Source organism: Parasteatoda tepidariorum, chromosome 2 (genome assembly GCF_043381705.1).
Source record: "Parasteatoda tepidariorum isolate YZ-2023 chromosome 2, CAS_Ptep_4.0, whole genome shotgun sequence".
Classification (NCBI taxonomy): Eukaryota; Metazoa; Arthropoda; class Arachnida; order Araneae; family Theridiidae; genus Parasteatoda; species Parasteatoda tepidariorum.
In genome coordinates this window covers 105216212-105230283 of record NC_092205.1, presented here as the reverse complement: position 1 = coordinate 105230283, position 14072 = coordinate 105216212, and the positions used below count along the sequence as shown (strand labels likewise).

The 14072-nt window shown below is 28.8% G+C and overlaps 1 protein-coding gene across 1 annotated transcript in view; it reads right to left on the bottom strand.

Moving 5' to 3' along the window:
- Window positions 1-14072, bottom strand: part of LOC107441318 (eukaryotic translation initiation factor 4 gamma 1-like) — a 24081-nt gene continuing 10009 nt past the window's right edge. Inside the window, exons 2-11 of the mRNA XM_071178034.1 lie at window positions 10321-10490; window positions 8855-8954; window positions 8643-8765; window positions 4354-4560; window positions 4147-4277; window positions 3960-4033; window positions 2013-2176; window positions 388-486; window positions 220-292; window positions 1-41 (exon numbers count right to left, since the gene is read on the bottom strand). Coding sequence (XP_071034135.1) covers window positions 4015-4033; window positions 4147-4277; window positions 4354-4560; window positions 8643-8660 — 375 coding nt within the window. The 5' untranslated portion in view covers window positions 8661-8765; window positions 8855-8954; window positions 10321-10490 and the 3' untranslated portion in view covers window positions 1-41; window positions 220-292; window positions 388-486; window positions 2013-2176; window positions 3960-4014. The remainder of the gene's footprint in view (window positions 42-219; window positions 293-387; window positions 487-2012; window positions 2177-3959; window positions 4034-4146; window positions 4278-4353; window positions 4561-8642; window positions 8766-8854; window positions 8955-10320; window positions 10491-14072) is intronic.

Below are 14072 nucleotides of genomic sequence, written 5' to 3'. Positions count from 1 at the left end.
ACTTTCTGTAGAAGACGTCCATGTTGTTCCCATGTTTCGAGCTAAACAAAAAAGATGGAAAATAAGGCACAGGAAAATTGTTTAATGCCTATAATTTAGCTAAAATAAATTGCTTAAAAAAACACACGCAAAATTAAAAAAATAATAACAAAATAAAGCAGAATGAGATTGTGTTTGGTCCCACATCTGACGTATTAAGGAATGATCACATATACACACCAGTGTTTTTTCTTCTGTCTCGGTGATCAGGTACCCTGTTTTGGAAGGACATGTTCCGTAGAACTCAATCATTCTAAAAGACAAAAACAAATTTAAATGCTAAATTTTGAACCTCAAACAAAACTTAAAGTATAGTTATTTGATAGGGTCTAGTATTTGATGACTTACCCTTTTTAAATCTATAATATCTTGCAACATTAACCTGTCCCTAGAGCTAGTTAAACGTTTGTCTACTATCTTTTGCATTTGTAAGAAATAATTTTCCATCTGAAAAAGAGAGATTCCCAAAATATGGGTTTAAAATAAGAAAAAATATGCTAAAATATGTTTAATTACAATAAATATTACATCAATAACAGATTATGAAAATCAAACACACCAGTTTATATAATTCCTTTTGGTAAAAATTGAAGCAAACAATTTAAACTCATTGTTGGTAATTTAAATCAATAGGATAAATCTTAGAATTCTCATGAGTAAAATTTTTTGCATCATATTAAATATAGTAATATAGGATAGCAAAATCCAAAATATAAATAATTACTATTTTAACAAGATCATCAGAAAGATATTTATTAATTGTAAAGTTATTCAAACCCATATTAAGTTGAATTAGGTAAGAAAAAATTCAACCTGAAATATTTTAAAATTAAGCTGTAATTTTCACCTTTTTAACAACCAAAACTTTTTTTAAGTACTTAAAAAAAAATCTGAATAAGAAATAATTTTTTCTTTTGTCGAAAGTTCTTAGGTATGCAAAAAATAAACAAAATGAAAAAAATAATTTCCAAGAGTTAACATTATCTACGTATATTAACTAGTTCTTTGCAAAGGACTAAGGGGAAAAACTCATAATGTTTAGTTGGCTCGCATGATAAACAAAAATTTCAACGGTTTATAACAGAAATCGACACTGCACCTTGCAAACACCTTATGAAAAAATGCCCCTTATGAAGCCTTTTAAAAAACAAAAAATAAGTACCTCTTAAAAATGCAGCACTCAGCTATCTCTAGTAATATCACCTTTCATTTATCTCAGTTTTTAAATACGATACTTTGATTCAAGGCAACAATATTATGAAGCAAAATTTTTCATTATCAATAAAAAGTAACTGAAAATTACCATAAAACTTATAAAACATACAATATGAAATTCGGTACTATTAGAAAGGTATGTCACAATAGCATTGATTACAGTAGAAAGCATGGCGATTATTCTTTAAAATTTAATTTAAGCAGACTTGAATGTGCATATTGTGTTGCAATTCATAAAGGTATTATTATAATAATTTCTCGTACTTACAACGATACAGAACTTATATTTATGAAATCCTCACAAATAATGAATAATAAAAAACATTATACATATTGCAAATTATTACTTAAGTAAATAATAACGAAAATGCTAAAATCCAATAAATCCCTACTAATTATTGGAAACAGTCCAAATAGGATTAGGCAATCTCAGGTGGTTTTGATATATATCATTCTGACTTACTAGTTACTTGCTAATATCTAAGTTTTTTTCATTTTTTCCACATTTAAATCAGATAACACCAATACATACACTTTTTCGACAAAGAATTCAGAATCGACAAGAACTAATCTGTATAAAGGTCTATTGTTCTATGAATCAGAAAGTAATGTGTTTAATAAGCTTTTTCAACAAAAAAAACTTTTTTTAATTTGAAGATAAGTTGTCTTTTTAAACTTATATTATTTACAAGAATACTTTTTCTCATATTTTATTACAAGTAAAAGCACAGATCAAAATGAAGACAAAGAACACTTACACTATCTTTTGAACCTTTAACTTTTCGATCATCTAATTCTTTATCTATCGTATTCAGCAATTGACGCAAACACTCAAGTGATACTTCATCTCCTTGAGAAATGAGTCTCCTTATACATTCATGCATGATAGGTTCGGTTAACATTCCAAGGTTCACCAATAAATCTAAAAAAAAAAAAAAAAAACAATTGTAATATACTTTAAATTTGCTTTTATATACATAAAATTTATATAGAATTGAGAAAATTAACGGGCCAATATTTAAAACCAGAACTTTTGATCTTGCTCGTCTTTTATTGAAAATCGATATACTGATTGACAAACAAAACTTCAAAATTGATGAGAATGCCAGTTATGATAAACTATCATAATAAAAAAAAAACAGACTGATAAATTTTTTGTTTGTCTTTACATATCTTTTAATTAAAATAAATTATCATTATATTTTCTAGTAAAATTAATAATTCTTCATAGTTCATAGCCACCAATGCATACAAATAGCAGTCAGTGAGGTGATTCACTAAACAATGGCGGGTGAGGGCTTTCTAATATACAAAAATCTGAATACTTATAAAAAACCTAAATTACTTTTAGCATATGGTTAATTCTTATGTGAAATGTGCTTTTGCTTAATATCATTTAGATACACCAATACATATAGTCAATCAGATAGGTTTCAGGTAAAAAAAATCATAAGATGAAAAAGAACTATAAGTTTTTTTTAATATTTTACATCTGAACGTTTTTTTTATATCCATTTTTATGTGAAGTATTCCTCTTTAAAAAGTTTTTAGGACTAATTGCTTTAGGAAATAAAATTCTGTAAAAGTAAAAGTAGAAAATAGAGTTTCCTTTTAGTCACAAAACTATAAATAATAAATAATTATAATGTTTTCAATAAACTGTAATAAAAATTTGAAATTTGTCAATTTTTCAGGTGTCCAAAAAGCATAAAAAATATGGTTTTCTTTAAAAAGCAAGAAAAGTTTACAATTACAGAAGTATCGATTGTTCGAGTTTCAAATAAATCTGAGCTAAATAAGTCTTGTTCCTAAACAATGAATCACGCACACACAACACTTAACCACGACTGAATCTTGAAAAACAAATTTGTGTATTAAACACTGAAACATATGAGGAATGTTTTTAAACAAAACATTAGACAATTATTTTAAAATACAATGAACCTGATTCATAATATAATGAATATTGTAACTTGGTGTAATGCAGTAAAAACAGGGTTTGAAAAAAACCGGGTATTTTAGAAAAAACCCAACCCGCCTGGGTGGGTGTAATGCAGTAAAAGTATTGCTGCAATGCAGTAAAAGTACTCTGATCATCTAATGTAAGTAATTTTTTTTAAATATATCTTTCACTTGAATACTAAAATTTAAAAATTGCTTTATTTCCATTTATTTAAATTTTTAAGTTTGAAATTTTCGATAATTCGAGTTTTCGAAAGTTCGAGGTAGGCTCGGTGCCGTCCACCCCGAATTATCGAGACTTTACAGCATAGTATTGGCCTCTGATCTACATTTTACTTAATATCAAATATTGTCAAATTTTTTAATATTAATTGCTATTTAAAATATATAGCTGAAAACTAGATAAGATTTTAAATTATTATAATATTTCACTATGTGATCATCAAATTTGCAATGAGAAAAAAAACTATATTATTGAAACCGCTTTTTACTCTCTTAACACTATGAAACAATTTATATTTAGCATTTAGGTCATGGTAATTCAAATATTAAAAAAGAAAAAAAAATAGAATCTTTTAAACAAAATAACACAAATATTTGTTCTTATTTTTAGCAATTAGTAAGATATAAAATGAAGTTATATATAGTTTTAGTTATTAGAGATTTACATCTTATTTCTTAAGGCTATTTTAATATACACTAAATATATAAGTTATAACTTTTTCAGTGTATGAAATAATCACCTTGGATTGCCAAGCTGCCTATATCTCATCTTATCTTCATCATACATTTCTTGCTCTAATTCTTTCTTTTCTTCCTACAACAGAACAAATTTTAAATGAGTATGGATATTAATTGTAAACTACCTAAAAATATCCGCCATTGCTTGGGAAAACAGTTTTTATAGCTTATTACATTAGTTTAACTCACTGGAGCAGCTTCTTCCAGAGCCTTTCGTGTTTCAATTCATCACTCCTACCCTTTTCGAATTCTCTCTGGCACTTTTTTAAGAGAACTTTATGGAAATTCACATAGTCCTTATTCTTAGTGGGCACTTTAATCTATTTAAAAAACAGATAAATTAATATACACCTCAACACATTTTACAATCATTTTATTCAAAATTAGTTGACTTACCAATCCCAAATGCTTGCACATGTTTGCATAGGGGACGCTGGAGTTTGCCTCTGCCGCAGCTGCCTCAAATATTAAATTAATGACTGCCCACAGTTTTTCCTCAGTGTCGATGTTAAGATTTTTGATTTGAGTCAATAGAGTTTCAAACTTCTGTGGTGTGAGTTTATTAAAGATTCCTTGGACACTTCTTCTAAGTTCCTCTTTTTCCTATTAATAATTTTAAAAAATTAACATCATTATTTGTATTACAAACTTGTATATTTTAACTTAGTTAAATTTTACATCGACCCTACCTATAGAGTAAAAATTTTAAAAAATTAAAATTCAAAAAAATGTAATTTCGACTTTAGACAAAAGTGAACAAATGAATATTTAAAACATTTAAATTTTTTACTTAAAAAACTATTTCAAAGGCAAGTAAAACCTGCACCAGACAGATAAGCACAAAAAGCTGTTATATATTCTTCTAGGATGAAGGTTTAATGAACTTATAAGTATGACTAACTTGTGTATTAATTTTTAAGAATGTGATAAAACACAGAGAAGTTATAATCAACATGAATGATAAGGAAGGAGAGAAATTTTTAACAGAATGTGTTTAATTGAATATTAGAACATACAAACAGAACAGCAACACATTCTTTCATTAGTGAGGTGAGTTTTTGATTCATCAAATGCAATAGTTCTAATTTAATCTCAGTATAACAAAATTATTAATCTTAATCAAAGCTTTGATAGAATAAACTGAAACGAACAAAAATATTTAAAAAGCTAAAAAAATAAAACAGAAAAAAACCACAGTATTAATTTAGTAGAAAAGTAAGAGCATAATTACGAGTAGACTCAGGTGACTAAATATCAAACAATAGACAATTTTCTTGCTTAGATCCTATCTTGTAATCAAATCACTTAATTTTTCCCAAAGCATTTCTGGAGTCATTAAAACATTAATTTATACAGGAAGGACTGACAATATTGTAAAATACAGTAGGATTTACAGCTGTATTGCGATTTACTTGATTACTTGCAATTACTTAAAATATTGCGATTTACTTGTAATTCGCTAATCATAAAAGTACAACCTTAATAAGTATGATCTCACCTTTATACTAATTCCTGATATCTAATGTGTGATATCAGGAATGCAATTAAATGTTATTTCAGCTGAATAAATTACATTGTTTAACTATAATTATTGAGCTTAATGGACTGCATTTATTCTGAATATTTGATTTAACTTAAGCGTAAAAAATAAAATATAGAAGAAAACAAGCGGAAATAGCCAGGTTGGAAGGATGTTTGGCTCGTGTCCGTAAGATCGAATCCTGTGGGCTGAAGAATCTTGTGTATTAAATGGTAGCTGGTGCACCAAAACTTTTTCAGGGTCACAAAGTCCTCGGAGGTCCCAAAACAAATCAGTATCTCTGTGGATGAATGAATGGAGTATGAATGGGTCCTCCCTGACAAAAATCGGCTGTGACAGGTATGTGGCTAAAATCTTATTCCTGGCCACAGATGGCACCGCTGAAAAACAAGACACTCAGCCTGAAATTCCTATGGTTTTCCACTGTTGGTATTGGCATAAATAACAACAACAGAACGTCTGACCGAGGTATAGTAAACCACCTGAAAACCCAGCAAAGCCTACAATAAACAATGTTTCACAATATAAAAAATCTTTGAAAAAATATTTTTTTAGTATAATTTAGTATATTGTTGGAAATAGTATGATTGCAATAATATGTAGTTTACTTAATAAGTGGAGTCAATCTACAAAAAATAGTTTTCTTACATAAAATTTCGTCATACAATGAAATTTTATTCAGAATGTTAATATTTAACAATTTATTCAAAATATTTTTTACATGAGGAAATAGTTGTGTCTGAGGATGTAACGAACATTTAGTCACTATACAGTCTCCGGGGCAGAATTTTTTCGAGCTATTTGCGACAAAACTCTCTTGCACTAATATCTTTCTGCAAGATACTTTCAATAATAACAAACATATATGTCACTAATTTAAAGAAATAAAAGCGCTGTGTTTACAAAGAAAAAAAACTATAAATTTTTTTTTAATTGAACATGTAACAATTTTTTGCTCTAATATTCTTCTAATAATATTCTGATAATATTATTTTTACATATAATTTTTATTTTATATAATTTTTTAATAATATTTAATATTTTCTTATATAATATTTTATATATAATTTTTATTCTAATAATATTCTGATATTCTCGCATTTTGTTGGTGGGGAGGGAGGAGGAACGCACAAATTATTTCTTTCTTCGCATTTTGTAAAGAATCATCGCAGTAAAACAAAATAAATAAAAATCATGAAATTCATAGTGGTAATTGTCGGAAAAAGAAGATTGACAACGAAATCACACTAATCGGACTCCACAAATGCGCGTTTCGTTTCGAGATTAGGTTGTTGTAATAAATAATACTAGTGGGCTGCGCCCCCTGCTCGCTAACGCTCGCCAACCCCCGAAAATTGCTACGCAATCTTATATGAAATCGCACTAATAGGACTTCGCAAATGCGTGTTTCGTTTCGAAATTAGGTTGTTGTAAAAAATAATGCTAGTGGGCTGCGCCCCCTGCTCGCTAACGCTCGCCAACGCCCGAAAATTGCTACGCAATCTTATATGGTTTGCTTAGCAAACCAAGATCGCTTCACTCGCTACTGATTTAGGTTCATTGCAAATGAACAAAATTCTAAGAATTCAAAACAATCATTCAAATCCATATAACAACTTTTTTTTCAAAAAAATTACATCTTTTTAGTAAATACTAAGACATTAAAATAAATTTGAATTCAAATAAATGACATGTAATTCGTTAAACCTATTAGAAATGTGCTATAGTATAAAATCTTAAGATAAAATTTCTAAAACTGATATCTCTTTAAAAAGGTTAAAATTTTGGCTATAATTAAGTCTATTAAAAATTTAAATAAGAGAAATTGCAATGGAAAAACCCTGCATAAACAAAACATTGAATTTCGGAAGAAATCTCGTTTGGTGAGAATGCTCTCTCTTGTCAAAAAATACAAAATAAACTGACCTCAAATAAAACTCCAAGGACTTCGAATCAAATAATTAAGGAAACTACTATCACGTTTAATATAAAAGGAAGATTTATTAACTAAACAATAAAATTACAGCATCGCAGTTCCAAAAAAGAAATATCACACTCACTCAAAAAAAAAAACAAAAAAAAACAATTTACATTCTAAATAGTCACCATAGCAACCACAAAACTCTTCTCGTTACCATCTATAAACTCATATATAATAAATAAATTATTTAACAAAAAATACGATGCGCATAAGCACATAATATTTTACACTCTGGTTATTTCCGTTTCCGTTTTTAAAAGCGCTATATGTTGAGTCACTTCAGCTAGAATTGGCATGTGACATTTTTAGCGGTAATCATTGGTCGATTTTCTAGCGTTGCCATTCGGGGAGTTGTAATGAGGATTTTTTTTTGTCGCCGTGTAAGAGAAATATATATATATATAGATTGTATAAAAACCATCGGATTTAAAAACCATGGTAAAAATAAATAGCAATAACCGGTCACAAAATTTGATAGAATCGTTGCCTTAAAAAACTATATACTCAAATGCGCGATTCGAATTTTCCATATTGTTTGAAATATATCGGGATATTTAAAATCCATGTGAAAATCATTATCAATTACTCCAAAGAATACAATCGGAACATAAAGGTCAAATATTACGTGTAAACTTCTGAAGAAAAGTAATTACTTTTCAAAAGAAAAATCATTCTGCAAGAACTCTGTAACGTTCAGCGCTGTGTCGCTGCGATTCTGCCACAGGATATACAGCATTCGGCCTTTTTGCCCAATATTCGTTTGGCCTAATATTCAGCAGAGTATTATTTGAAAAAGTAATTTTAGACTGTTTTTTTAAGGAGGGGTATAGATTTAATAAAGAATAATCCAAAATCGTACATTTTGCTCCACATTATTAGAAATTGTATCTTTACATATTTTTAATTTTATATCTTGCTTTATGTTTTAAAGGAGAAGAGTTTATGTTTTTGTTCGATCGATTAACTTTGTTACTGTCTTTTTTGAGAACTACTCGCATTATTCATTTTAACGAAATGACTTACCTTAAACACTCCTTTACAAGCGTTCATTTTTACTTAAAATTCATATTTGTATACTTTTGAACTTAAGACATTGACTAAAATTTTTCAGCATTTATTTGAATACCTAAAAAAAGGGAAATTCAAGTTTAATACACTTTTTACTTTTTCTGTGAAGGACATGCTCTGTAGATTCTGTTGTTGTCCACGTGCTTCACCTTCAGCTTCCTTGAGAATTCGGTCAATGGTTTTAGGATTATTTACATCTTAGCTAGGAACCCAATCATTCTAAAACACAAAAAAAAATTTAAATACTCAATTTCAAACTAAAACAAAACTTAGAGTATAGTAATTTTATAGGGTATTTAATGACTTACCCTTTTTAAATTTATGACATCTTGCAACATGAACCGGACCCTAGAGCTAGTTAAACGTTTCTCTACTATCTTTTGCATTTGTGTAAAATAACATTTCCATCTGAAAAAAAAAAGGGATTGCTAAAATAGGGGTTTGAAATAAGAGAAAATAAAGCATTTAGAGAAAATATGGTTTAAGAAAATATGGTTTGCTAAAATATGGTTAATTACAATAAATATTACATCAATAACTACGATCAGGTACCCTGTTTTGGAAGGACATGTTCCGTAGAACCCAATCATTCTAAGAGACAAAAATGAATTTAAATGCTAAATTTTAAACCTCAAACAAAACTTAAAGTATGGTTATTTGATAGGGTATAGTATTTGATGACTTACCCTTTTTAAATCTATAACATAATTATAACAACATGAACCTGACCCTAGAGCTAGTTAAATGTTTGTCTACTATCTTTTGCTTTTGTAAGAAATGATTTTCCATCTGAAAAAGAGAGATTCCCAAAATATGGGTTTAAAATAAGAGAAAATATGCTAAAATATGTTTAATTACAACATGTATTACATCAATAACAGATTATGAAAATCAAATACACCAGTTTATATAATTCCTTTTGGTAAAAATTGAAGCAAACAATTTCAACTCATTGTTGGTAATTTAAATCAATAGAATAAATTTTTGAATTCTAATGAGTAAAATTTTTTGCATCATATTAAATATAGTAATATAGGATAGCAAAATCCAAAATATAAATAATTACTATTTTAAGAAGATCATCAGAAAGGTTAATAATAATGGTTAAGTTATTTAAATGCATATAGATACCTTAACAACTGTCTGGAATTTCAAATAAGATAATTTAATTCAAGGTCACAATATAGTGAAGTAAAATTTTCATTATCCATAAAAAGAAACTGAAACTTACCATAAAAACTTAAAAAAACATTAAATAGAAATTCAGTACTATTAGCAAGGTGTGTCACAATTACATTCATTACAGAAGAAAAGTATGGCAGTAATTCCTTAAAATTTATTAGAAGCCGAGTTGAATATACATTGTGTTACAATTTATAGTGGTAATGTTATAATAGTTTTCGATATTTGCAACTAAGTAGAATTTATATTTATAAAATCCTCACAAATAATGAAATCAAAAAAAATTAAGACACATAACAAATTAATACTTATGCAAACCATAACAAAAATGTTGTTCAAATCTAAAAATCACTACTAATTATTAGAAATCCTCCAAATTGGATCAGAAAATCTTATAAAGATTTTAATCTGCTAAAGATTTATTGTTCGATGAATCTGAAAGTATGCGTTTAAATAAGCTTTTACAAAAACAAAAAGTACTTGAATTGAAGATAAGCTGTCTTTATAAACTTATATTATTTACAAGAAAACTTTTCCTCACATTTTATTAGAAGTAAAAGCACAGATCAAAATAAAAACAAAGAACACTTACACTTTCTTTTGAACCTTTAATTTTTCAATCATCTAATTCTTTACCCTTAGTTTTCAGCAATTTACACAAGCACTCAAGTGATTCTTCATCTCCTTGAGAAATGAGCCTCTTTATAGATTCATGCACGATTGTTCAGTTAACATTCCATTCACTTTATTTCTCCAATATATCTAAAAAAATGACAATTGTAATATACTTTAAATTTGTTTTTATATGTATAAAATTTATATAGAGTTGAGAATATTAACAGACAATATTTAGAACCATGACTTTCGTTCTTATTAGACATTCATTGAAAATCGATATATTGATAAACAAACGAAACTTCAAAACTGAGAGGAATGTCAGATATGATAAACTAAGATTATAAAACAGACAGATTAATTTTCTGATTGTTATCACGTAATTTTAAATTAAAATAAGTTAGAGTTATGTTTTCTTGTAAAATCAGTAATTTTTCACAGCTCATAGCTACCAATTCATACAAATATAAATCAGTGAGTTTAATTCATTTAACAATTGCGGGTGAAAAAGAACTTAATTAGTAGAACTTTTTAATAGTAAACATCTGAATATTTTAAATTATTTTTAGAATAAGATTAATTCTCATGTGAAATGTTCTCAGTAACACACATTAGAAACCTTAGATTAATATTTTTTGGATCTTCTTGGGGGACTGGGGAGTTGGGGGGGATCTTCGTCCCTCACGTTTTATGAATGAAGGGAAACAACTCCTTAGATTTCAATCAAAACCTGTGTAATTCAATTGCTGACCGATTGGAAAGTTCTTAGTTTCAAATGTCAGAGCGGGGAAAAAACGAATGAGTGGCATATAAAGAAGAAATTGCAGAAAAAGGTCTCTCATTACAGATGAGCTCAATCTTGCTTTCGAAGGTCCGAACCCACCAGAGCCAAAAGAATTTTAATCCAAGGCCACCTGAGCATGAGATATATAGAATTACTTAAAAGAGTTCAAAATATACGTCAGATAAAGGCCAAATTATCATTTGATGTCTAAACAAGAAAATCGGTCATTAAAACGTTTTTTTTTTTAAATCATTAACCTGTAAAACAAGACGTGAAGAGAAACGACTGGCTCCAAGATGACTCAAACGAGAATTAAAAAAAAGAAAATCAAAATCTTGAAGTAAATAAAAATCATTTCTAAATTGACATTAAACGTTAGCCTGACTAACATAAAGCACCGAACAGAAGTAACGAGAACTCAGTAATTTTTTTATACCTTATAAATTTTACTTTCTTTATATTCAAGAATTGAACCAAATGTTTGTTTACAAGTAGTATAAAAGTTTATGAAAATATTATCATGAGTTCGAGCCCACTCAAGAAAATTTGCTTTTTTTTTTTCGTAAAAGATTCCGAACCCACGTTATGCTGGGTCTATCTCATCTGCATAATTCTCATATACGAATTTTTGCCACTAGAATGATTATTGCGAGGAGTGTAGTGAAGTTTTATTTTGCACAAACAAGCACTCTTGATTCAAGCTGCTTTTTAAGGCAACGCCCACTTTCGATTTTTTACTGAAGGTAATTTAACATATGACATTTAATTACTATCATTATATGGTATTTATAAGTATTATGTTTGATTTTATTAACGTAATGCACACATGGGATTTAAGAGTTTTATCTTTTAACAAAATAAAAATATCGGTTTTACATAATTCTATAGGGGAGATTTCCGTACCTTGATCTGTGACACCAACTAGATTCGCCAAGGTGCCAAATAGATTTTAAACTTGCAATTTAAAAAAAAAATAATAATAAATTAAATATTTGCCCGGAGTGGTTAAGAGATACCTTTCGAGTTGGTCCCTTTCTGTTTTTTTTAAACTTTTTATATTATTATTAATTTTCTTTTTAAAGTTTTTCGTTGTCATTATTATCGTTCATTATTGTGGGTGGGCTTTTTTAGAGCTCATGTTATTATTTAAGCCCCATAAAATAAAATTCTGGGCCTTATTGCATTTGTTCAAACAACTTTTTTCGAAATTTAGATTCAGTGAAGATTCTGATTTAAAAAAAAGCAATCGATGATTAAGGGAATTGTTTTTTATTCATTTATTTACTTATTTATTTATTATTTTTTATAACCTTCGTTGAACAGCTGACCCAATTTTTGGGTTTACGAATATTAATGTTCAGCTACGTAGTTTAGATTTTGAACCCAATCCAGAAGACAAGGGAACTCCTGGATCAAGTAGTAGGAGAAATTTGCTTTCGTGAAGGACTTTTTAATGGAACTAACCCGCATTTGCGTTACGTGGAGAGGAAGACCACGAGAACCTTCCACGGTTATCCTGACGGCAAGGGGACTCTAACCCATAAACAGTCTACCACTGAGGATATTTCACGTCAACGCTGTGGTCGGTGCAAGCTGTTTGCGGAATTCGTATCGACCAGACATTGCCGGGATTCGAACCCGGTTCACCTCATTGGAAGGCGAATGCACTATCTCCTGAGCCATCACAGCTCAAGGGAATTGTTTATGCTTCAAATTTGGCGAGTGCTGATTATAAATAGAAAATGAACGTAAAAATTGATTCTTTAGTACAAGTAGTAGATAAACGCAGGCCCATTTTTAAGAAGAAAAAAAAAAGCAACACCTAGTTTTTTTGCTCTAGTGATCGCCAAATTTAAGTTGTGGCACTCAGTTTTTCTGTAATTCCTTACTTATTGCTCTCACTTCTTGCAACAAAAATTCTACATAACTAAACTTCTTTTTAAGAGCTAATATTCAACACATATAGTTTAGTGAAGATAATGTTATTTATGAGGAAATGGGTTATAAAATGTTAATGTAAATGTTGCTTTACTTTAGCGACTGCTTATAAGAGATGAATAGTGATATTTAAAATTTTCATTACGTTTACTGCATTGCTGATTTTAGTACAAGTAGAAAATAAAGGTCTCTAAATCAAAAAAAATGGTACTTATCCGGGTACTTTTCGATTAGCCAGGTGCAAGGAAATTCGAAAAAGTCAAGGAACTATTTCTTAAATTTTAATTCTTTTTAATTTGTTTTTATTTATTAAAATTTTTTTGATTTATTTAATTTTTATGTGCTTATATATTAATATAACTATAAAAAATCGGCAGAGGTCTAAATTTTGTGGTGACTTTTCACTCGTGCCCGGGAAATCAAAAAGTATCCATATCAGTTTTAAAAGACCATAAAAACTTACTACCACAGTATCTATATTAAGTTCATATATTACACTGGTCAACAATGGTTTGTGTGCCATTTTTGATGTTATTTCATATCAATGCCCTGAATTCAAATATAGCATTAGTTTTTGCTTAGCAGCTCGAGTTCTGAAAATATAACATTTTAGTGAACTGAGCATTTCAGTGAAACGTTGCACTATTTTAAATGAAATCCATGGATTATAACAAACAAACTAAACTCGAAATGTTTTATTCAATTATACAATGTTCTAGCCCCAATGTTCCCTCTGCTCGCTAACGCTCACCAACCCCCGAGAATTGCTACGCAATCCTATGTGGTTCACGCCGTGAACCATGGCTCGCTGCGCTCGCTCGCCAATGAACACAATGTTCTAGCACAAAGACATAATATATTATCATCAAAGACATAGTATTTTATCATCAAAGACATAGTATTGTACTTATGTAGAAGAATTCTACCAATGTTCTTATTGGCTTTTAAAAAAGTATATTAGCTATTTAGATTGTACATGGTGAAAAAATCAAAACATTAGCTAAATA